Source organism: Athene noctua, chromosome 1 (genome assembly GCF_965140245.1).
Source record: "Athene noctua chromosome 1, bAthNoc1.hap1.1, whole genome shotgun sequence".
NCBI lineage: Eukaryota > Metazoa > Chordata > Aves > Strigiformes > Strigidae > Athene > Athene noctua.
The window spans coordinates 263996005-264016850 of record NC_134037.1 but is presented as its reverse complement, the minus strand read 5'-3'; the positions used below and the strand labels follow the sequence as shown (position 1 = coordinate 264016850).

Below are 20846 nucleotides of genomic sequence, written 5' to 3'. Positions count from 1 at the left end.
GAGACAGGCAGAGCTGCTGCGGGGACAGCACGGGCCAGGGCTGCAGGCAGGGGTTTGGGGGTGCAGGCAGGGGTTTGGGGGTGCAGGCAGGGCTTCCCCTGCGAGGACACCCTGGGCTGCCCCTGGGCCTTGTCACAGCCTCGCTGGGGACTGGGTGGCTCTGGCTGAGCCTTACACACCCCAAAACTGCTCTCAGAGGGGGAAACCCTGCTCAGGGTGGGGGGCTGTGACACACCACCACCCCCACCCGGGAGACTGCAACCCCCCTGGGATGCTCCAGCGGCATTTGGGGTCCCCAGCCAGGAGCTGCCCCCTCCTGCCTCTGAAACCGATGGCTCCGTGCCCTTGGTGATGTCCCTTTGCCATCCGGGGTGGGTGGGGGGGGGCGTGCACAGGGGCACCTCACCCCACCCTCGAGGCTGCCCCCCCACGTCTCTCTGCCATCGCTGTCTGTCTGTCCTACTGTCCCTGGCTGCCTGTCCGGCTGTCACCCCCCTGTCCCCGCTGCCTGGGTGGCCTCGGGGGGATGCTGGGGTGGGTCCCCCCGGGCTGCGGGGTCCCCCGGGTACACCCCCAGAGTGACCCCCGGGTAAGTGTCCCCCGCCTTTGGGCCAGCGCCTGCCCCCCGGGCTGGGGTGGGTTTTGGGGGGCTGCTCAGCACCCCCTGCCTTCCCCTTTGTCCCTGTCCTGCTGCCCTGGGGCTGGCTGGTCCCCTGCAGTTCCCGGGGCGGGGGGGTCCCTGCCTGCAGCGGGCAGCGGGGGCTGGGCACCGGCCTCAGACGGCACCTGCTGCCTGCGCAGTGGCCACGCTGCCGGCAAAGCCAGTGCTCCCAGTGCCGGACTGGGGGGCGTCTGGGGACCAAGGCTGCGTTGGGGTGGGTGGAGGTTTCGGCAGCTGTGGGGGCAATCCTGTAGCCGGGTGCTGTGCAGCGGCAGCGCGATCCTGCAGCGAAGTGCCACTGCACTGCACAGCACTGCACTGCACTGCACGGCGCAGCAACACATCACACTGCACAGCACTGCATCACACTGCACGGCACGGCGCAGCACTGCATGGCACAGCACTGCATCACACTGCACAGCACTGCATCACACTGCACTGCACTGCATCACACTGCACTGCATGGTGCAGCACTGCACGGTGCATCACTGCATGGCACTGCACAGCACTGCATCACGCTTCACTGCACGGCACAGCACTGCATCGCACTGCACAGCACTGCATCACACTGCACTGCACGGCATCACACTGCACTGCACGGCACAGCACTGCATCGCACTGCACAGCACGGCACAGCACTGCATCACACTGCACAGCACTGCATCACACTGCACAGCACGGCACAGCACTGCATGGCACAGCACTGCATCACACTGCACTACACTGCACGGAACCACGCAGCACTGCACTGCACAACCCAGTAACGCATTGCACCGCACTGCACGGTGCAGCGACGCATCACAGGGCACAGCACTGCCGTGCGCGGTGCAGCACTGCATGGAAACACAGCGCACTGCACTGCGCCGCCCAGCACCACTGGATGGCACCGCGCCGCGCTGTGCAGCACCGCGCCAGTGCAGCACAACACACCGCAGCGCCTAGCAGCGCACTGCACAACGCAGCATCACACTGCACAGCCCCCCACTGCGTCATACCACACTGCACAACCTCGCACCAAACACACCGCACCGCATCACTCCCCACCTCACTGCATTACACCGCACAGCACCCCCCGCACTGCACAGCACCCCACTGCGTTACCCCACATCTCACTGCCAGGCCCTGTGGCCCCTGTGCCACCCCCCCCCCCGACTCGGGTGCAGGCAGGAGCCGCTCCAGGCAGGGCAAGGGGGGGGTTGTGGGGCGCGGGGGAGGGGACGGGGGGGACCAGGCCGCACCCTGAGGTGCTGCAGGCAGGGCCCCACCCCCTGCTCTCGCTGCCCGCCCCGGAGGCCTCGTGGTTGCGAAGCCGCAGGAGGGAAGTGCCACGCCCCACCGGGGGGCCCTGCCTGCTCCTGCCCGTCCCTGCCTCCTCCCGCCCATCCCTGCATCCTCCCGCCCATCCCTGCATCCTCCCGCCCATCCCTGCCTCCTCCTGCCCGTCCCTGCATCCTCCTGCCCGTCCCTGCATCCTCCTGCCCGTCCCTGCATCCTCCCGCCCATCCCTGCCTGCTCCTGCCCGTCCCTGCCTGCTCCTGCCCGTCCCTGCATCCTCCTGCCCGTCCCTGCCTGCTCCTGCCCGTCCCTGCCTGCTCCCGCCCGTCCCTGCCTGCTCCCGCCCGTCCCTGCCTGCTCCTGCCCGTCCCTGCCTGCTCCCGCCCGTCCCTGCATCCTCCTGCCCGTCCCTGCCTGCTCCTGCCCGTCCCTGCATCCTCCCGCCCATCCCTGCCTGCTCCTGCCCGTCCCTGCCTGCTCCCGCCCGTCCCTGCCTGCTCCCGCCCATCCCTGCCTGCTCCTGCCCGTCCCTGCCTGCTCCTGCCCGTCCCAGGCCCCGCCCCCACGCTCCGTGGGTGGCGGGGGGGTGTGGGGGGAGGTTGGGGGTGCCCGTGGGAATAAACTGGGTGCCCCTCCCACGGCGCCTCCGATTGGCTGCCGGGATGCCGGAGGCGGGCGAACGGAGGGGGGAGGCAGCCAATCAGAAGGGGAGGCGCTGCCTGCAGGCAGGGCTGGGGGGGCTGTTTGCACACGGGGGGGTGCACGTGGGGGGTGCGTACACACGGGGGGGTGCACGCGTGTGGGGGGGGTGCCCGGGGGGGTGCCCGCACATTGGGGTCGGGGGGGGGGGGGGTGTTGCACTTCCCTGTGAGCGTGTCCCGGTGCACACGCGGGGGGGCGGCGGGGGGGGGGGCTCCCTTCCGCGTGTGCATCGCGCGTGTATGCACGGGGGGGCGCACCTCCCCCTCGGTCCCCGCGCGCGCGCAGGGCGGTGCACCCCCCCCCCCCAACACCCCCCCTTTTCCTCCCGTGTCCCCCCCCCCGTCCCCCGTCCCCCCCCCGCGCGTGTGGCCCCGCGCGTGCCGCCGCCCCCCGCCCCGGGGCCGCGTCGCTCGGGGGCGGGAGGAGGCGGCGGCGGCGGCGCCGCGGGGCTGCGCTCGGCAGCGCCCGAACCGGGGCCGAACCTTTCCGAACCGCTCCGAACCGTCCCGAACCTCTCCGAACCGTCCCGAACCTCTCCGAACCGTCCCGAACCTTTCCGAACCTTTCCGAACCTTTCCGAACCGCTCCGAACCGTTCCGAACCTCTCCGAACCGTTCCGAACCTTTCCGAACCTTTCCGAACCGTCCCGAGCGGCTCCGAGCGGGGCCGTACCGGGCCGTACCGGGCCGTACCGAGCCCAGCGCCCGCCCCGCCGCCGCCTCTTCCCCCCCTCCACCATCCAGCCAGTAATTTTCCAAGCCCGGTCGGCGCTTCCCGGTTGAGCTGCCCGGAGGATCGGCGGGGCCATGGGAGACAAAGGCACCCGGTGAGTGGGGCCGGGAGGGCGGGGGGGGCACCCTGAGGCGGGGGGAGCAGCCCCGGGCAATGGCGGCGGGGGGGGAGGCGTGTGGGGATCCCGAAACGCCTCCGCTGCCCGTGTCAGCGCTGCCTGCTCGCTGCCTGCTCGCTGCCTGCACCGCCCCAGCCCCGGGCTCAGCTGCAGCATCTGGGCACCGCTGTCCTGAGGCTGCCGGGGGGGTTCCCTGGGTCCCCCCCGGGGTCCCCTCGGTATCGAGGTGCGAAGCGGGAACCGGCGTCTAACACCCCCCGCTCAGGGCCGGTGCCTTGAGGCCGGGCGGGGTGTGGGGGGGTGTCCAGGGGGTCCCACCCCGCTGCCTGCACCCCTGGGGTGCCACGGGGCTGAGTTCGGGGGCGTTATCGCTCTTTTTCCAGCTGATTTGGAGCCTGGATGGGGGTTTTTTTTGGAGGTGGGGGGGTGTCACCCCAGCTCTTCCTACTCGTGTTTCGGGTGGGAGCCTGGAGCGACCCCCAGGACCCGTGGCCGGGGGGGGGGGGGGGGGGTTGTCCCGTGATATTTGGGGGGTGTTCGGGAGCACGTGCCAGGCCTGAAAGCGCGGGGACCATGACGACAGGCGACGCCTTGGTCCCGCGGGAGCCACCGCCACGGCTGCCAGCCTTTGGGGTGCCCCCCCCGGCCCCGTACTGATAACGGGGGACCCTCCGCTCCCCCCATCCCCTCCGTGTGTTCCCGGGGCTGTGGGTGCGGGGATGCACAGACCCCGGGAAAGGGCTTTCGGGGTTTTGGGGAGAGCGTGGTGACCCCTGCCAGCACGTGCATGGGGGGTCTGGGGGTGTCACAGGTGTCCCCATCTGGCTCTGGCTGTCGTGGCGGTGTGGCCGAGGGGTTAATGCTCCAGCTTGGTGCCCCCCCGTCACCCCGATCCCCTTCTGATATCTCTCTGGCCCCTGGAGCACCCCATCGTTAATTATTTAGGCCCAGGGACTTAGGGGTGCTCCCGCTTGCCCCCAACACCAGCAGACAGGCAAGGGGGTGGCATTGCCCTCCCCCTGTCCCCCCACCATGTCACCTGGCTGTCAGGGCCAAGGTGGCTTCGGCGCAGCCGATGTCACCCCGTGCCCCGCGGCAGGAGGGAGGGACGAGGGGTCTGGCCCTGCTTTGGCAGAACCTTCCAGAAACACTGTAGCTTTTCGGGGTGGCAGGATGGGATTTGGGGGGCTCCCGCTGAACCCCCCCCCACACTATTTGGGGGTGTCGCTGCTGGATGGGGCTGCCTGGGTGCTGCTGCCCCGGCTGAGGCCGACAGCACCCGGGGCTCAGCATCCAGAATTCTTGAGAACCGGCGCGTTGCACCCCCGGAGCGGGCGAGCAGCCCCTCGCCCAGAGTCAGGGGGCTGGGGAGGAGCCCCACTTTCACAGCAGCAGAGCTGGAGCACCCACTGGCTTGCCCCCCCCTCCACTGCTGGGATGCAGCCGGTTCGGCCCCGGGAGATTTTTGGGTGCCGGGGGAACGGGGGCGAGCGGCGTTCCCATGGGCTGGCAGCAGCGGCGGGCAGGCGTGCGGGCAGGGCAGGCAGGGGCTGGTCGTCCCCCTGCCCACGCAGCACATACAGAGAGAGCTGGGGTGGGGGGGGGATTAAGCTGACAAATCTCCCCCCCCCTCCCCATTTCCCTTTTGGCTTCGACCCCGAATCCATGCGGATTCATCCCAAAACCTCTGGAGAGCGATCGGGGGGTTCGGCTGCGGGCGCTGATTTAGCGTCAGTACCCCAAAAGCGTAATTTGAGCAGATTCCTCTGGTGCCAGCGTGGGGCCACCCCACTTTTCTTGGGGTTCCTCGCCCCATGTCTGCCACCAACTGGCCTCGGTGCCGGCGAGGTTTGGGGTCACCCCGCTCGCGGCGTGGCCCTGGGTGCTCCCTGCAGGGTGAGGATCACACCGAGGATGCAGCCAAACCGCCAGTGTGGGGTGTGGGACCCCCCCTCCTCCTTTGGTGGGGTCTCGGGGGGCTCCGTGCGTCATCGTGCCGCCGTTCCCAGCCTCCCGCCGAGCCCCCTTCAAAGCTCCACGGTGGGAAGAGCCGGAGGAAGCGGCTCGGCGGAGTAAACAGGCGAGTTTGTGGCTTCTGGCACCGCCGGGGACCGGGCCAGCTCTGGCCGCTGCCAAACCCATCGCCTAATTCTTTGCAGCTTCTCCAAAAAACATACATCACCCCCCCGCCAGCTCCTCCCGCCCAGCACCCAACCGGGGTGGCCGCAGCGCCATGGGCCAGCGGGATGCTCGGCCGGTGGCCGGTGGTTTTGAGCTGCATCGGAGGGTGTTTTCCTGGTGGTCAGCGGAGGTGAGGCTGGAGCCCTGCGGTGGTCCTGGCGCGGCAGAACCCACCTCAGCACCCCCACGGTCCCATCCTGCCCCTCTGTGGCATCAAACCACGTCAGGGCCGACCGGGGGTGTGCTGAGGTCCCGGCATCCCGCTCATCCCCCCGGGATGAGACCATAGGGTCCGGGAGCGGGACAGGGATCTCAGCTGGGAAGAGATGGAGCCGTGGAAGGTGGCTCGGGGAGGGGAGAATTCCTGCCTCCTGGATGTTGTTTGGAGAATAAACTCTGGTAATAACAGCAGGATCCAGACACATCCCGGATCCCCCAGCCAGGCGTTTCCTTGCCAAGGAAGCTCCCACCCGGCCGGGGATGGATGCAGCGGGGATGGATGCAGCGGGGATGCAGGATGCAGCGTCTGGCCTGTGGGATGCTCTTGGTGCTTTGGGATCAGCTCCGGGCTCATCCCGGCCCGGCTGGCGCGGAGCCACCAGCCGCTGCCGCGGCGGGGTTATGCCGGAGCGTGTGATGTGGTTGCTGGCGGCTTCGTTATCCCTGGAGGTCCCTTCTAACGCGGCTCTGGCTAATTAGATCTGCCCGCTGGCCCCATTAGTGTGAGAGCCAATGAAAACGCCGGCTCCTCCGCCCCAAGTTCAAAGGCAATCGATGGCGTTGCCGTCAGACCCCCCCAGCTCCGATGCCCAGGGGCATCAAATCCTCCTAAATCTTCGCAACGGCCCCCACTCAGTTCTGAGCCACCAAATCGAGCGTTGGGGGACGTGTGCCTAACGAGCTCATTAAGGTACCGGATTAATAGCAGAGTGGGCAGGAGAAGTGGCATCGGGGTCTTGCAGCAGCGTGCCGGGGGGCTTGGGGGGCAGCAGGGCTACCAGCCCGTGGTGTGGGGCCCCCAGGCTCGGAAATCACCGGTGGGCAGAGGCCGTTGGGGCGACTTTTCCTGCCTCGTGTCTCCGGCGTTTCGACACCAGGAAGGGCCGGAGGGGGAGGGAAGGCCCCGCGCTTCCTCCTTCCCTCCCTCCGGATCCGGCAGCGGGCTAAGGGTCCCACCAGCATCTAGTGGCCACTGTGACCCCGCGTGGCCTCTTTCCCCGCTCCCGTGGGGGCTTTTGGACAAAGCTGCCCGTTGGGATGGGGCAGCCGCGGGCGTCTTTCTGGGGGGCAACCGGGGGTCTTGCACCCATGGCACGAGGCCGCCTCAGGCCGCTGCACCCATAATGTGGGGTCACCGCAGACTTCTGCACCCAGAACGCGGGGTTTGGCGGGACTCCTGCACCCAAAATGTGGGGCCACCTCCTGTCCCCGTGGAGCCAGGGCGGGTGGGTGCCGGGGAGGAGCCGTGAGTAATTATTTCCTGCTTGGCACTTGTGCGGCGCCTGCCATCCATCTCGCCCTCGCCGGGCTTCGTTAACGGGTTTGTGTAACGAGGGATGGGCAGGAGGCCTCGTCGCTCCCCCCCAGCACCCCGCAGTGTCCCCGGGGGGGTCCTGCCTGAGCCTCCACCTTTCGGATTCGTTTCCCGGTGCAGCTCAGGGTCAGGATCATCACGGCGCTGACCCCGGTGGGAGCCCTTCTCCAGGGTCTCCCCTGGGTGCTGGTCCCCAGGGTGGGGGGAATGTGGGGTGGCAGAGGGTGCTCCCCACCCTGCTTTTATGTAACGTCTCATTAATTACCCAGAAAAATCCTCCTGTTAATTGCTCCGGGCTCTCAGGAGGATGGTGTCACTGTCTCCATCCCCGGCTCTCGAGGCTGGGGGCTCTGATCCCCCCTTGGCCTTAAAAATCAATTAATTAATTAATTGCAGGGAAGGGGAAATGCTGCATAATGGCGCTGTTGCCTTTCCCTGATGAGCCCAGGCCCTTTATTTGCCCCCCCAGCCCCCCATTTATTTAATTGCAGCAGCAGAGAGGCTGCCCAGGAAGGGCTGGGGGGATGTTCCCGACGTTCCCAGTGGCTTCGGGACAACCTGCGGTTTGTCCCCTTATTGACCTGGCAGAGGATTTAGCAGCAGCTCCCGTTGTCTCCTGGGGCTCCTCTGGGGTCAAGGGAATAAGTGTGGCCCCCCCCCAGTGCCCCCCCCCAGTCCCTGTGCTCCCTCGGCGGTGGCTGACAGCCGGGCCGGATCCTGCCGCGGTCCCTGGGCAGAGCTCGGCTGGGCCCTGCGGGGGTTGGGGGGGGGACGTGGGGACATGGGGATATGGGGACATGGGGATGTGGGGACACAGGGATGTGGAGTTACAGGGATGCAGAGATGTGGGGACATGGGGACACAGATACAGGGATGTGGGGACACGGGGATGTGAGGTTACAGGGACATGGGGACTCAAGGATGTGGGGACATGGGGACACGGGGATGTGGGGACGTGGGGATATCAGGATATGGGATGTGGGGGTACAGGGACACGGGTGCAGCGATGTGGGGACACAGAAGTAGGGGTGCGAGGATGTAGGGACACAGGGATTCGGGGGTGTGGGGACACAGGGGAAAAGGGATTTAGGGACACGGGGACTGAGGGAAGCAGAGATGTGGGGGTACAGGGATGTGGGGACACGGAAGCTGGGATAAAAGGATGTAGGGACGTGGGTTCAGGGGTGTGGGGACACAGGGACACAGCGATGTGAGGACACCGGGATGTGGGACATGGGGACGCAGGGATGCAGAGATGTGGGGCCACAGGGCCCCTCACGCTGTCCCTCCCCACTGCGGGCCCTGCCCACAGCCTGCGCAGGGGGGGCCCCCCTCCTCTTCTTGCTGGTTTCCCGTGTCGGGGTGTCCCCGTGCTCCCCCCTTTCCCCTTGTGCAGACACACGAGGGCTGGGGGGACGTGGGGAGACCGGGGCCCGGCAAGGGGGGGCGATGCCCAGCGCAAGAGCATCCTCCTGCCTCGGGGGTGGGTGATGCCGGGGGGAGCAGCTCAGCACCAACGCGTGGGCACGGGGGTGAGGGACACCCTGGCGTGACGTGGGCACAAGGGACACCCCGACACGTGCAGCAGGTCCGTCTCGAGGCCGTTGGGGCGAGGGTCCGTCCCGGCAGCACCTGGTGTTTGAGCGGAGGGGAATTATTTTTCCCAGCCCGAACCGCTGGCGCTAAATCTTCCCCGGGTGGTTTTAATGGAATTTAGAGGCGAGGAGGGATTATCCCAGGAGAAGCCGTTACGGTGGCGCCGCGCCAGGGCAGGCTCTGGACAGCCGCCGAAAGCAGGGAGCCCTGCCTGCCCCTGCCTGCACCCTGCCTGTGCCCTGCCTGTGCCCTGCCTGCCCCTGCCCGAGCCCTGCCTGCCCCTGCCTGTGCCCTGCCTGTGCCCTGCCTGTGCCCTGCCCGAGCCCTGCCTGCCCCTGCCCGAGCCCTGCCTGCCCCTGCCTGCCCCCTGCCTGTGCCCTGCCTGCCCCTGCCTGTGCCCTGCCTGTGCCCTGCCTGCCCCTGCCTGCCCCTGCCCGAGCCCTGCCTGCCCCCTGCCTGCCCCTGCCTGTGCCCTGCCTGCCCCTGCCTGTGCCCTGCCTGCACCCTGCCTGTGCCCTGCCTGCCCCTGCCTGTGCCCTGCCTGTGCCCTGCCTGTGCCCTGCCTGCCCCCTGCCTGCCCCCTGCCTGCCCCCTGCCTGTGCCCTGCCTGCCCCTGCCCGAGCCCTGCCTGCCCCTGCCTGCCCCCTGCCTGCCCCTGCCTGCGCCCTGCCTGCACCCTGCCTGTGCCCTGCCTGCCCCTGCCTGTGCCCTGCCTGTGCCCTGCCTGCCCCTGCCCGAGCCCTGCCTGCCCCTGCCTGTGCCCTGCCTGTGCCCTGCCTGCGCCCTGCCTGCCCCTGCCTGTGCCCTGCCTGCACCCTGCCTGTGCCCTGCCTGCCCCTGCCCGAGCCCTGCCTGTGCCCTGCCTGCCCCTGCCTGTGCCCTGCCTGCGCCCTGCCTGCCCCCTGCCTGCGCTCTTCCTGCCCCTGCCTGTGCCCCTGCCTGCCCCTGCCTGCGCCCTCCCTGCCCCCTGCCTGCCCCTGCCTGCACCTTGCCTGCCCCCTGCCTGCCCCCTGCCTGCCCCCTGCCTGCCCTCTGCCTGCCCCATGCCTGCGCCCTGCCTGCCCCTGCCTGCAGCGGGCAGAGCGGGGGGTGCTGGTTTCTCCCCAACCCCCTTTTCAATACCCCCGTGTGCGGCACACACCATACTTTTGAATTTATTTTCAGGGAATTAGAAATAAATTAAAGCCACGGGCAGAGCAGGGGGGTGCATGGAACCTCGCACGGCCCCTTGCACTGGACTTTTCACGGCAGGGACTTTGTGCAGCACCTTGCACGGCCCCTTGCACAGCACTTTGCACTGCTCCTTGCACAGCACTTTGCACTGCTCCTTGCACGGCAGGCCCCTTGCACGGCCCCTTGCACAATGCCTTGCACAGAACCTTGCACCACAGTGGCCTTTGCATGGCCCCACGCCCCTTGCACGGCCCCTTGCATGGCCCCTTGCACCCGACTTTTCACAGCAGGGACTTTGTGCAGCACCTTGCACGCACCTTGCACGTCAGGGCCTTTGCACGGCCCCTTGCACTGGACTTTTCACGGTGGGGGCTTGGTGCAGCCCTTTGCACAGCACCTTGCACACCCCCCCGCAGCCCCCAGCCTTCCCACCCCACTCAGACCCTGCAGGGACAGCCCCCCCTTTCCCCCCCCCAAAAAAAACCAGACGAGCCCCCCCTTCCCCCTACCTCCCCCCCAGCTCTCTGCCTGGTGCAGGTAAGGGGCCAAACCCCTCCGTGGTGTAACCCCCTGCCTCCATGCTGGCCCCCTCCCACCCCGAAGTGGTAAACTGAGGCAGGGCTGGCTGCTGCCCTGGGTGTGGAGGGTTTTTGGAGGGGGGGGGGAATGTCTGGGCCCCCCAATACCATGTTGGGGTCGGGGACTGTCACCTGCCAAGATGCTAACAGCCCCCCCCCCCCCCCCCCCCCGTCTCTTTTTCAGGGTGTTTAAGAAAGCCAGTCCCAACGGGAAGGTAAGGGGGGGCCTGGGGGCACCCTGGGGAGGAGGGGCCAGGGAGCTGGTGCTTCCTGGGGTGACCCCCCCCCCAAAATCCTGTGAGCACAGCCAGGAGTGGGGGGTGGGCACATACACAGCCCCCCAAAGATGCCCCCCAAGCCACTTGCTGCCACGGCAGCAGGAGGAGAAACTGAGGCACGGTTGGGTTTGGGGGGGGAAGGGGGGATGTGGGGGGGGTGCCCAAGGTCAGGGGGTTCAGTCAGTGGCGGAGCTGCCCTGTGCCCCCCCCCCCCGGGGGGGAGCAGGCAGCTGGGGTGCAGGCAGCCCCCCCTCGGGGGGTGGGTTTGGGTCTGGGGTGGCACCTGGGGTGGGGAGGGGGGGTGGGGGTGTCCCCCCCGCAGCTCTGCCAGCACTGATCCAGCCGCAGGAACTTGGGGGGCTGCTCGGGGCACCCCTGACTGCCCCCCCCCGCCCCTGCAGCTCACCGTGTACCTGGGGAAGAGGGATTTCGTGGATCACATCGATGTGGTGGACCCCGTGGGTACGTGGGGGCTGGGGGGGGGGATTAAATTTGGGGAGGTGGGCTGGGCTTGCTTGAGTCTGCCTGAGTGGGGGGGAAGGATTTTGGGGAGCAGGGACCCCCCAGAAGATGCCCTGGGGGCAGTGGCCTCATCCCTAAGGGACAGTCGCTGGAGACCCCCCCCCTGCTGAGGAGTCAGAAAATAATAAAATAATAATAATAATGTTTAATTGCTCATTTAAGCTGCCTGCAGCTTCTGTGTATTAATTACCTGGGGGGGCAGAGCTGCCCCCACCCCGGCCCCCCCCAGCCTCTCATGCTTTTAAAATATTGCTAAATCTGGAGATAAAAATCTTGCTAAGTCTGGTTGTGCCTGAGGCCACCGCGGGGCTCCTGGGGGGGTCCCCGGTGCAGCCCCCCCCAGTGTCTTGGTGTGTCCCCGCTGCGTGTGGCGGGTGCAGCCTGTCCCTTTCCTGTCACTGTCCTGAAAGGGGGGGCGTGTCCTTCCTAACCCTGCTGGTGTCCCCCCTCCATCCCGGCCAGTGTCCCCCCTTGTCTCTGACAGTGTCACTTGTCCCCACTGGTGTCCCCCCAACTGTCACTGCCAGCGTCCCCCATTCCTGCTGGTGTCCCCTCCCCTCCCTGCCAATGACCCCCCCTGTCCCTGCCTGGGTCCCCCCAGTCCCTGCCAGTGTCCCCCCAGTCCCTGCCGGTGCCCCCCCTCCCTGCCAGTGACCCCCCCTGTCCCTGCCAGTGTCCCCCAGTCCCTGCCGGTGCCCCCCGTCCCTACCCGTGTCCCCCCGTCCCCGTGGGTGTCCCCTGACGCGCCGTTCCCTTGCAGACGGAGTGGTGCTGGTGGATCCCGAGTACCTGAAGGAGAGGAAAGGTAACGGGGTCCCTCGTGCCGGGGCCCGCGGAGGTGGCCCCACCGCCGGGGACAGCGGTGTCCCCGGCCTCGGCCTCTCTGGGCCCTCGGGTGACATTTTCCAGCCCCCCGTCCCCGTGGCGGGTGGCCTGTCCTGCAGAGGGTGGGGGTCCTGTGGTGGGCACCCCAAGGCGCGTTGGCTGGTCCCTGGGCTCTGTCCCCGTGTCCCCATCGTGGCACCTCCTGGGAGCCACCAGCACGTCCTGGTGCTGGTGGGACTGGGATGAGCCGTGAGGCCACCACGCCATGAGGCCATCGTGCCATGATGCCACTATGCCGTAATGTCACTGTGCCATAAATGTCATCCTGCCATAATATCACCGTGCCATGATGTCACCGTGCCATGATGCCATCGTGCCATGATGCCACCATGCCATAATGCCACCCTGTCATGATGCCACTGTGCCATGATACCACAATGCCGTAATGTCACCCTGCCATGATGCCACCATGCCATAATGCCACCACGCCATTAATGTCACCATGCCATGATGTCACCATGCCATTAATGTCACCATGCCATGACACCACCATGCCATGATGCCACCACGCCATTAATGTCACCATGCCATGACACCACCATGCCATGATGCCACCACGCCATTAATGTTACCATGCCATGATGCCACCATGCCATTAATGTCACATTGCCATGATGTCACCATGCCATGACACCACCATGCCATGATGCCACCACGCCATTAATGTCACCATGCCATGACACCACCATGCCATGATGCCACCACGCCATTAATGTTACCATGCCATGATGCCACCACGCCATTAATGTCACCATGCCATGATGTCACCATGCCATGACACCACCATGCCATGATGCCACCACGCCATTAATGTCACCATGCCATGATGTCACCATGCCATGATGCCACCACACCATTAATGTCACATTACCATGATCCCGCCCTGCCCTCACGCCACCCTGCCACCAACCTCCGCCCCTTGTCCCCCCTCCCTAGTCTTTGTGACCTTGACCTGCGCCTTCCGCTACGGCCGCGAGGACCTGGACGTGCTGGGGCTGACGTTCCGCAAGGACCTTTTCGTGGCCAACGCTCAGGCCTTCCCCCCGGTCCCCGAGGAGAAGAAACCCCTGACGCGGCTGCAGGAGCGGCTGATCAAGAAGCTGGGCGAGCATGCCTACCCCTTCACCTTTGAGGTAGGGTGGCAGCGGGTGGCACTGCTCCCGGGTGCTCTGGATGACCTCCCTGGGGGATATTGGGGTCCCCTCCTGCCCCGCAGAGTCATGGTTGGGGGTCAGATGCTGCCACCCCCCAATGAAGACGTGGCTTTTGTTAGTGAAGCTTAAAACTCGGGAGCAAAAAGCAGCTGCCAGTGGGGAAACTGAGGCACGGGGTGCTTGTGGGTGCATGTCTGGGAGCAGTGACACCAACCTGGGGCTCTCCCAAAGCAAAGCGGGGCTTGAAGGGAATGTGTGTGTGTGTGTGGGGTGTAGACATCCCCCCCCCCCCCCATTTTGTGCTCCCGCACCCTCAGTTTCCCCAGCGCAGCTTTGGCGATGGCCCCCCCTGCCCCCAAAGCCTGGGGGGGGACCCGGTGGTATTTTACAGGCTCCAAAACAGCCCTGAGCTCCTGTGAAACAATCTTAATTCCTCCAAATCCCCCAGATTAACAAAAAAACCCCACCCCAAACCCATGGTATTTTGTAACTCTGGGGGTCGGGTCTGGGGAGGCTGAGCCACTGCCCAAGATGGATCTGGAGTGGGACTTGGGTTGAACTATGGCCGTGAGGAAAAGGGCACCGTGCAATTAGGAAATGCAATTAGGAAAATGAGGAAATCCTTCCTGGCTGCGGGCAGGAAGGGAGCGAGGTGGCAGCACCAAGAAACACCCGGTACGATGGCACCGGGAGGGGATGCAGCGCCCGCCCCCGCCTCCCGCAGCCGAGCGGGTGATGCCGTGGGTCTCCGGGACAAAGAAACGGTGTGGGGATGGGGGTCCCAGCCCCTGACCCCCCCCCTTTCCCCTTCAGATCCCCCCCAACCTGCCTTGCTCCGTCACGCTGCAGCCGGGCCCGGAGGACACGGGGAAGGTAAGGTCCCCCCGCCGTGCTGGCGGGCAGCGGTGACCGGCCATTGGTTGGGGTCCCCTCTTTGGAGGGGACAAAGGGGTTTCTCTGCCTCCTTCTCTGCCCCCTCCTGGTTTCCAGGCCTGTGGTGTGGACTATGAGGTCAAAGCTTTCTGCGCAGAGAACCTGGAGGAGAAAATCCACAAGAGGTGAGCGGAGGGGATCCATCCAGCCCTGGGGGGAGCAGCGTCCTCAGGGTGCTGGCAGTGGGAAATGAGCCCCTCAGTTTGCTACCCACGGTGAGGGGGTGGGGATGGGTTGGGGGTGTCCTCCAGGAAGTGGTTGGGATGGAGATGTCCTCCAGGATGGAACTGGGAAGGAGACTGGAGCTGGAGTTGGGCTGATGATGTTCACTAGGATGGAGATGGGACAGAGATATCCTCTAGGCTGCTCCTGGGATGGAGATGTTCTCCAGACTGGTCCTGGGATGGAGATGTTCTCCAGACTGGTCCTGGGATGGAGATGATCTCCAGACTGGTCCTGGGATGGAGATGTTCTCCAGACTGGTCCTGGGATGAAGATGATCTCCAGACTGGTCCTGGGATGGAGATGTCCTCCAGAGTGCTCCTAGACTGGAGATGTCCTCCAGAGTGGTCCTGGGCTGGAGATGTCCTCCGGGCCAGTGCTGGGCTGGTGATGCTCTCCAGGATGCAGACGTTCCCCAGGATGGACTGGGATGAAGATGTTTCCCAGGGTTGGGATGAGTGAGGGATGAACCAGGGGTTGGGGTGGAGGCCAGGAGCCCAGGGCTGCTGTGGCACGGGGCCTGGCACGGCCGTGGGGCTGCCCCCTCGCCGCACTATCCTTCTCCTGACCCAGCAGACCAGAAGAAAAGAGGGATTTGACCCAAAACGGGCCTGGGTTCTCCTCTCGCTGTGTCCCCCCAGGAACTCGGTGCGGTTGGTGATCCGTAAGGTCCAGTACGCGCCGGAGCGGCCCGGCCCCCAGCCCATGGCAGAGACCACCCGGCAGTTCCTCATGTCGGACAAACCGCTGCACCTCGAGGCGTCCCTGGACAAAGAGGTGGGCAAGGACTGGGGAGGGGACACCGGTGGGGTGACCCCGGGGAGGATGGGGACCTCACCGTCCCCAATCCTTTGCGCCCTACAGATCTACTACCACGGAGAACCCATCAGCGTCAACGTCCACGTCACCAACAACACCAACAAGACGGTGAAGAAGATCAAAATCTCAGGTGAGAAATGGGGTTTTGCCCCCTTGGTCACTGTCCCCATCCCCGTGGGGGTCCTCCCTGACCCCCCATCTCTCCATCTCTCGCCCCAGTGCGCCAGTACGCCGACATCTGCCTCTTCAACACCGCCCAGTACAAGTGCCCGGTGGCCGTGGAGGACGCCGAGTGAGTACTGGGGACGTGGCGAGGGGCCCCGGGGACCTTGGAGGAACCTTGGAGGTCTCCTGCCCCAGTGCAACCCCAGTGGGATGTTGCATTCAGTGAGAAGGTCCCGGTGGGGGCAGAGGGGAGATGGAGACCCTTTCTTTGATGGCACCAGGGGGGATGTCACCCTCTGGGTACCCCTGGCCGGAGATGAACTCCAGGCTGGGGCAGGGACAGAGACGTCTGCTGCGCTGGGACTGGAGTTGGGGTGGAGATGTTCCCCAGACTGGGACTGGGATGGAGTTGGGATGGAGATGTTCTCCAGACTGGGACTGGGATGGAGTTGGGATGGAGATGTTCCCCAGACTGGGACTGGGATGGAGTTGGGATGGAGATGTTCTCCAGACTGGGACTGGGACAGAGATGTTCCTGGGCTGGGATGGAGAAATCCCGGGTGGCCAGTGGGTCTGTTGTAGCCGGGGGGGGCAGCTGGGCCTCTGACTGATGGTGGCTCTTGTCCCCAGCGACATGGTGGCCCCGAGCTCGACGTTCTGCAAAGTCTACACCCTGACCCCCTTCCTGGCCAACAACCGGGAGAAGCGGGGGCTGGCGCTGGACGGCAAGCTCAAGCACGAGGACACCAACCTGGCCTCCAGCACGCTGTGAGCCCCCCGGCCCCCCTGGCGGGGCTCCTGATCCCCCCAACAGTTTGGGTTTTTTTTTGAGGGGGGGGCTTGGAGCAGGACTGAGCCCTGGGGGGAGGATCCAGCTCGGGGTGGAGGAGACCCGGTGGGAGGGACCTTGAGGAGGCTGGGGGGCGGCTGGTGGCCGTGGACATCCCCTGGCTGATGCCCCCTGCTCCTTCCTCCAGGCTAAGAGACGGAGCCAACAGGGAGATCCTGGGCATTATCGTCTCCTACAAGGTCAAGGTGAAGCTGGTGGTGTCACGAGGAGGGTGAGTTTTGGGGACAGGAGGGTGGCCATTGGGGGGGGGGACACGACACACGATGACATGTTAATCCATATGACACCCCCCTGCTTTCTGCCCTCTTTGCCACAGCCCCTTTTGCAGGATGGGGCCCTGCTTGGGGCTCTCCCGTGCCATGGATGGGGCCTGTTGCCCCCTCAAACCCCCCCTCGGGGACACAAAGTGGGGGGGACACAAGGTGGGGGGGTGGCATGTCTTTGGGGAGCGGTGACTAACCTGTTGTCTCCTTTGACCCACACCAGCCTGCTGGGAGACCTCGCCTCCAGGTAACGCCCACACCACCCCCCCCAACACCCCCAAATCGCAGCCCCCCCCCCCCCCCCCCCCCCCGTCATTACGCCCCTCAGTCCCCTCTGTTGTCACCCCCCCTGTCCTGACACTCTCCCTCAGGAGAGACTCAGGGGCTTTCCTGGTCTTCATCCTCATGTCCCTCCTGTTTTGTGGGGTCCCCCAGGGACCCCCCCAGGACCCCCCCATGCTTGGGGCTATCCCCGCCCCCCCCCCATCACTGCGCCTGCTGAGCACTGGGCAACTCAGTGCACCTCCTCCATCCCTCCCACAGCCTAAACCCGGAGCATTTGGCTCCCCAGCTCTGTTACGCTGCTAAGAAGCAGATTTTTTTTGCCTCACTGATCCCCTCCCTCATGCCTGGGGAGGGGGGGGTGCCGGGGGGGGGGGCATTATTTTTTTAATGCTGATCCCAAACCACGGGGTCAAGCTCAAGCAAGAGGCACGTTAGCTCCAAAGAGGTTCTGTGGAGGATAATACAGGTTTTTACCTGGCTTTGTGGTCTCCCCAGCAGCTGAAATGTGGGGTGCTGCTCTCCGACCCCCCCCCCAAAAAAAAAAAAAATTTCCCCCTCTCTGCCTGCACTATGCCCATGCTTTATCGTGGTATTGCTCGCAGCGACGTGGCAGTGGAGCTGCCCTTCACGCTGATGCATCCCAAACCCAAGGAAGAACCAGCCCACCGGGACGGTGAGTGGCCCCGGGTGCGGGGCAGCCCCCGCTTTGGGGTGATTTGGGGTGGGGGGGGGGAGCAGGGGGGGTTAACCCGCTCCCCTGGCCATGCCAGCGAGGCTGCGCGCTGCCCCACGGAGATGTTTAGCTCCCGTCGAGCCCTTGGCAACACAGGGCAGCAAATCCGGGGGCTAAAACCGTGGGGGTGCCACTATTCCCCCCCCCTTCCAGTGCAGGAAAGCCCGGGGGGGCTCACACCCCCCCCTTGGTGGGACGGTGGGGACAACCCTGTTGTCTTCAGTGACTAACCCTGTGCCATCCTCTGTTCAGTTCCAGAGAACGAAGCGCCCATAGACACAAACCTGATAGAGCTTGACACAAAGTAAGAAATTAAAAAAAAAAAACCCAACCCAAACCACCCCCCCTCCACCCACGGGGGTCTGTGAAGTGTTTAGAGGTTGCATGGGGCCCCCCCACAACCCACATCCCGCCCCCCTCCACTAACCGTGTCGTGGCGCCACGACTGACCCCTTACCGGTCTCGCTTCTCTCCCTCCTCACCATCTCCCTGCATGGCTTCCCCCTCCCTCCCCCCCAAAAAAAATTAAAAAAAAAAATTTAAAAATGGGAAAAACCACAATAAGGAAACATCCGCCAGGATCTACATTCTGGGGGGGGGGCGGGAGGGTGTCCCCAGCTTTCACACTGCGCCACCCCCCAGCTCCCGTGGGGTTTTTTTCTCTGGAATAAGTGGGTTTTTTTGGGGGGAGGGTTTTTATATTTTTTTTTTTTTCCAACTGTGGGTTCCGAGGAGTAGAACAAACGGCGCCGCTCTGCGCTCCTGCGCTCCTCACCCCCCATTTTGGGGGATTTTGGGGGGGGGCACGGTGAACAAACAGTGGTAAAGCTTGTAAAAACCGAGGCTGCTCGTGGCGGGGGGGCGGGATAAGAATCCCCCCGCCCCAAACTAAAATACCACTGAACAGATGGGAACACCATCACCCTGCGAGCCGGGACAGCAGGTACCCCCAGCACCCCGTCTTTCCGCCCCCCCTTCCCCGCCAAAGTAAAGCCCCCCCCCTCCTTTGTGTCCCCGCTAGTGACGACGACATCGTGTTCGAAGACTTTGCCCGCCAGCGACTCAAAGGGATGAAGGACGACAAGGAGGATGAGGAGGAGCGGACAAACTCCCCGCAGCTCAATGATAGATAAGCGAGCCCCCCCCGCCGGCCCCCCCCCGAGGCTCGCGCGCCAGTAACCCCCCGGCATTAGGCTTTTTCTCTTTTCTATAATTATTAATTTTGGGTTTGTTTTTTTTTTACCTGTCCCGGGAGCCTGACGATCACCTCGTCACTCTTCATCCAGCTGCTGCTTCCTGTGCAGGGCACGGCCGGGGGTGGGGGGGTGCTTAAAGTGGAGTGTGTGGGGGGTCACAGCACCCCTCACCTTATCCCCCCCCCCTCCATCCAACCCCTTTCCCCCCCTCCCCGAGCCCTTTCCTATGAGCCGCATCTTTTACGGGTTTTATATACGTCCGGTCTCTGCGGGGAGGGGGGGTGCAGCAGAACTGGGGGGGGGCTGGGGGGGTGTGTGTCTTTTCTAGGCAGTCTGCTCATGGGAAAGGGCCCCCCCACACCTCAGCTGTCCCCTCTGTTCACCCACGGCCTGTCCCCCCCTGCACGTGTCCCCCCCACCCCGGGATGCACAAGCCTGGCTTTGCCCCTTGGCCTATGCCTGAGCCTGGCTTCTTCCCTCAAAGGCTCGGCTCAGCACTGTGGCAAGATGGCATGGGGGGGCATCGCTACCCCCCCCCCGCTCTTAACCCTTAAATCCTAAAGCGGCCGACCCCGGGGGGTTGGATTTTATTTTTTTTTTGGTTCAGCTGCGGCGGTTTTTACACCAGTAACGCTCGGAGCCGTGTGCTGCCGGGGCCAGGGGAGCTGCCACGCAGGGATGGGGCAGCCCCCGCGGGGCCGTAGCCCCTGTGGCTCTGTAGCCCCCGGGGGTCCGTAGCCCCCACTCCCCCCTCTGTGGGTCCTCAATTCTTGGCCCTGGGGGAGGCTGCAAATGCCTCTTCGCAGCCCCAGCAGGACCATGGTGTAACAGTTTTGTTCCCAGTGGGGTTACACCACGGATGCTTTGCCCCCCCCTCCAAGCTGCAGAGCTCCCCTGGTTGATGGTTCCCCCCCAATCTCTGCCCACACGGGGGTCAAGCACCTATTTTGGGGGGGGGGGGGGGGGGAAGGGCAACATGGCGTTTGCCACCCCAACCAGTTTCACCAGACGCTTGTGCCTCCCGGCTTGGCGGTGCCTGTCCTGGGTGCCCAGGACCCCTCCCACCCCACAGACATCCCCCCCATGGACCCCCCCCTACCGGGGTTTCGGGTCTCCCACCACCGACCAAGAGGGTGTTCCTACTATTTATTGTGCCGTTGCGGTCAGCGTTGGCATCTGAGAGCAACCCGTGGGGATCGCTCCATCCCCGCCCAGTCCGGGGGGGCGCAGAGCTGAGCACACCCCCCCCCTCTTATTTTGGGGTGAAGCTGATGGGCAGCGTGGTACTTCTTTTTGTAAAGTGGTTACTTTGTACTGTTCATTGATACCCGCTTCTTTGGTTTCTCCACCATATCTGTGATGTTTCTGTGTTCTGTCAAATAAATTATTCTAGTTTATTAAACTCAGAAAAAAAAAAAAAATACAGTCCCAGCGCCTGGACGCTTCTGTTGGCTCAGGACTGGGCCAGATCTCCTCCACTGTGGCACCCCATCGCGGTGCTGGGGGGGTACTGGGAGCTGTCACCCCCCTCTCTGCTGCTCTGTCCCACCCCAGCGAGTCACCGCAAACTCAGGGCAGCGGATTTCCTGTGCTCAGCTGCACGTTCTCTCACGAGTAGATGAATTTATCCACATAGTAACGTGGACGTAAGCCTCTGGCAGCATCCCGGCACCAGCCCCCGTGTTTCCAGCACCCCTGGGGCTGCTGCCTGCCCGTACGGGGGGTGCTGGGGCACCCCTGGGACTGGGTCTCTGCCTCAGCTGCCCCTCCACACCCCCCTGCCCCTAGCTGGCTGCAGATTTGGGCCACCATGGTCCCCACCCGCGCTTCAGGCTGGGGCGGAAACCACACAAATCGATGCAAAAATAAATGCTAAAACGCCGCAGGACTCACGCCAAAGCGTCTCTTCCACGTGGGGGGGCACAGAAGAGCCACCTGCTCGGCTCCTGCCCTTATTGCTCTTCGCTAACATCTGCAATCTTGGTCATTTG

At 64.9% G+C, this 20846-nt stretch overlaps 1 protein-coding gene across 5 annotated transcripts; it reads left to right on the top strand.

Moving 5' to 3' along the window:
* The first annotated feature begins 3029 nt into the window (after positions 1 to 3029).
* ARRB1 (arrestin beta 1) lies at positions 3030 to 20256 on the top strand. Of its 5 annotated transcripts, XM_074919374.1 has the most exons (16): positions 3039 to 3464; positions 10735 to 10765; positions 11230 to 11290; positions 12111 to 12155; positions 13172 to 13368; positions 14203 to 14262; positions 14380 to 14447; positions 15186 to 15321; positions 15409 to 15493; positions 15583 to 15655; positions 16159 to 16296; positions 16506 to 16589; positions 16865 to 16888; positions 17529 to 17599; positions 17912 to 17963; positions 18681 to 20256. In XM_074919374.1, the coding sequence occupies exons 1-16, from the start codon at positions 3445 to 3447 to the stop codon at positions 18790 to 18792; spliced, it is 1257 nt and encodes a 418-aa protein (XP_074775475.1). In that variant the 5' UTR covers positions 3039 to 3444; the 3' UTR covers positions 18793 to 20256. The 5 variants fall into 5 exon arrangements, with proteins under 5 accessions (XP_074775509.1, XP_074775500.1, XP_074775491.1 ...); XM_074919399.1 differs by lacking the exon at positions 16865 to 16888 and having other exon boundaries at positions 3034 to 3464; positions 17529 to 17613; positions 17920 to 17963; XM_074919390.1 differs by lacking the exon at positions 16865 to 16888 and having other exon boundaries at positions 3034 to 3464; positions 17529 to 17620; positions 17912 to 17966; positions 18675 to 20256.
* The last annotated feature ends 590 nt before the right edge of the window (positions 20257 to 20846 follow it).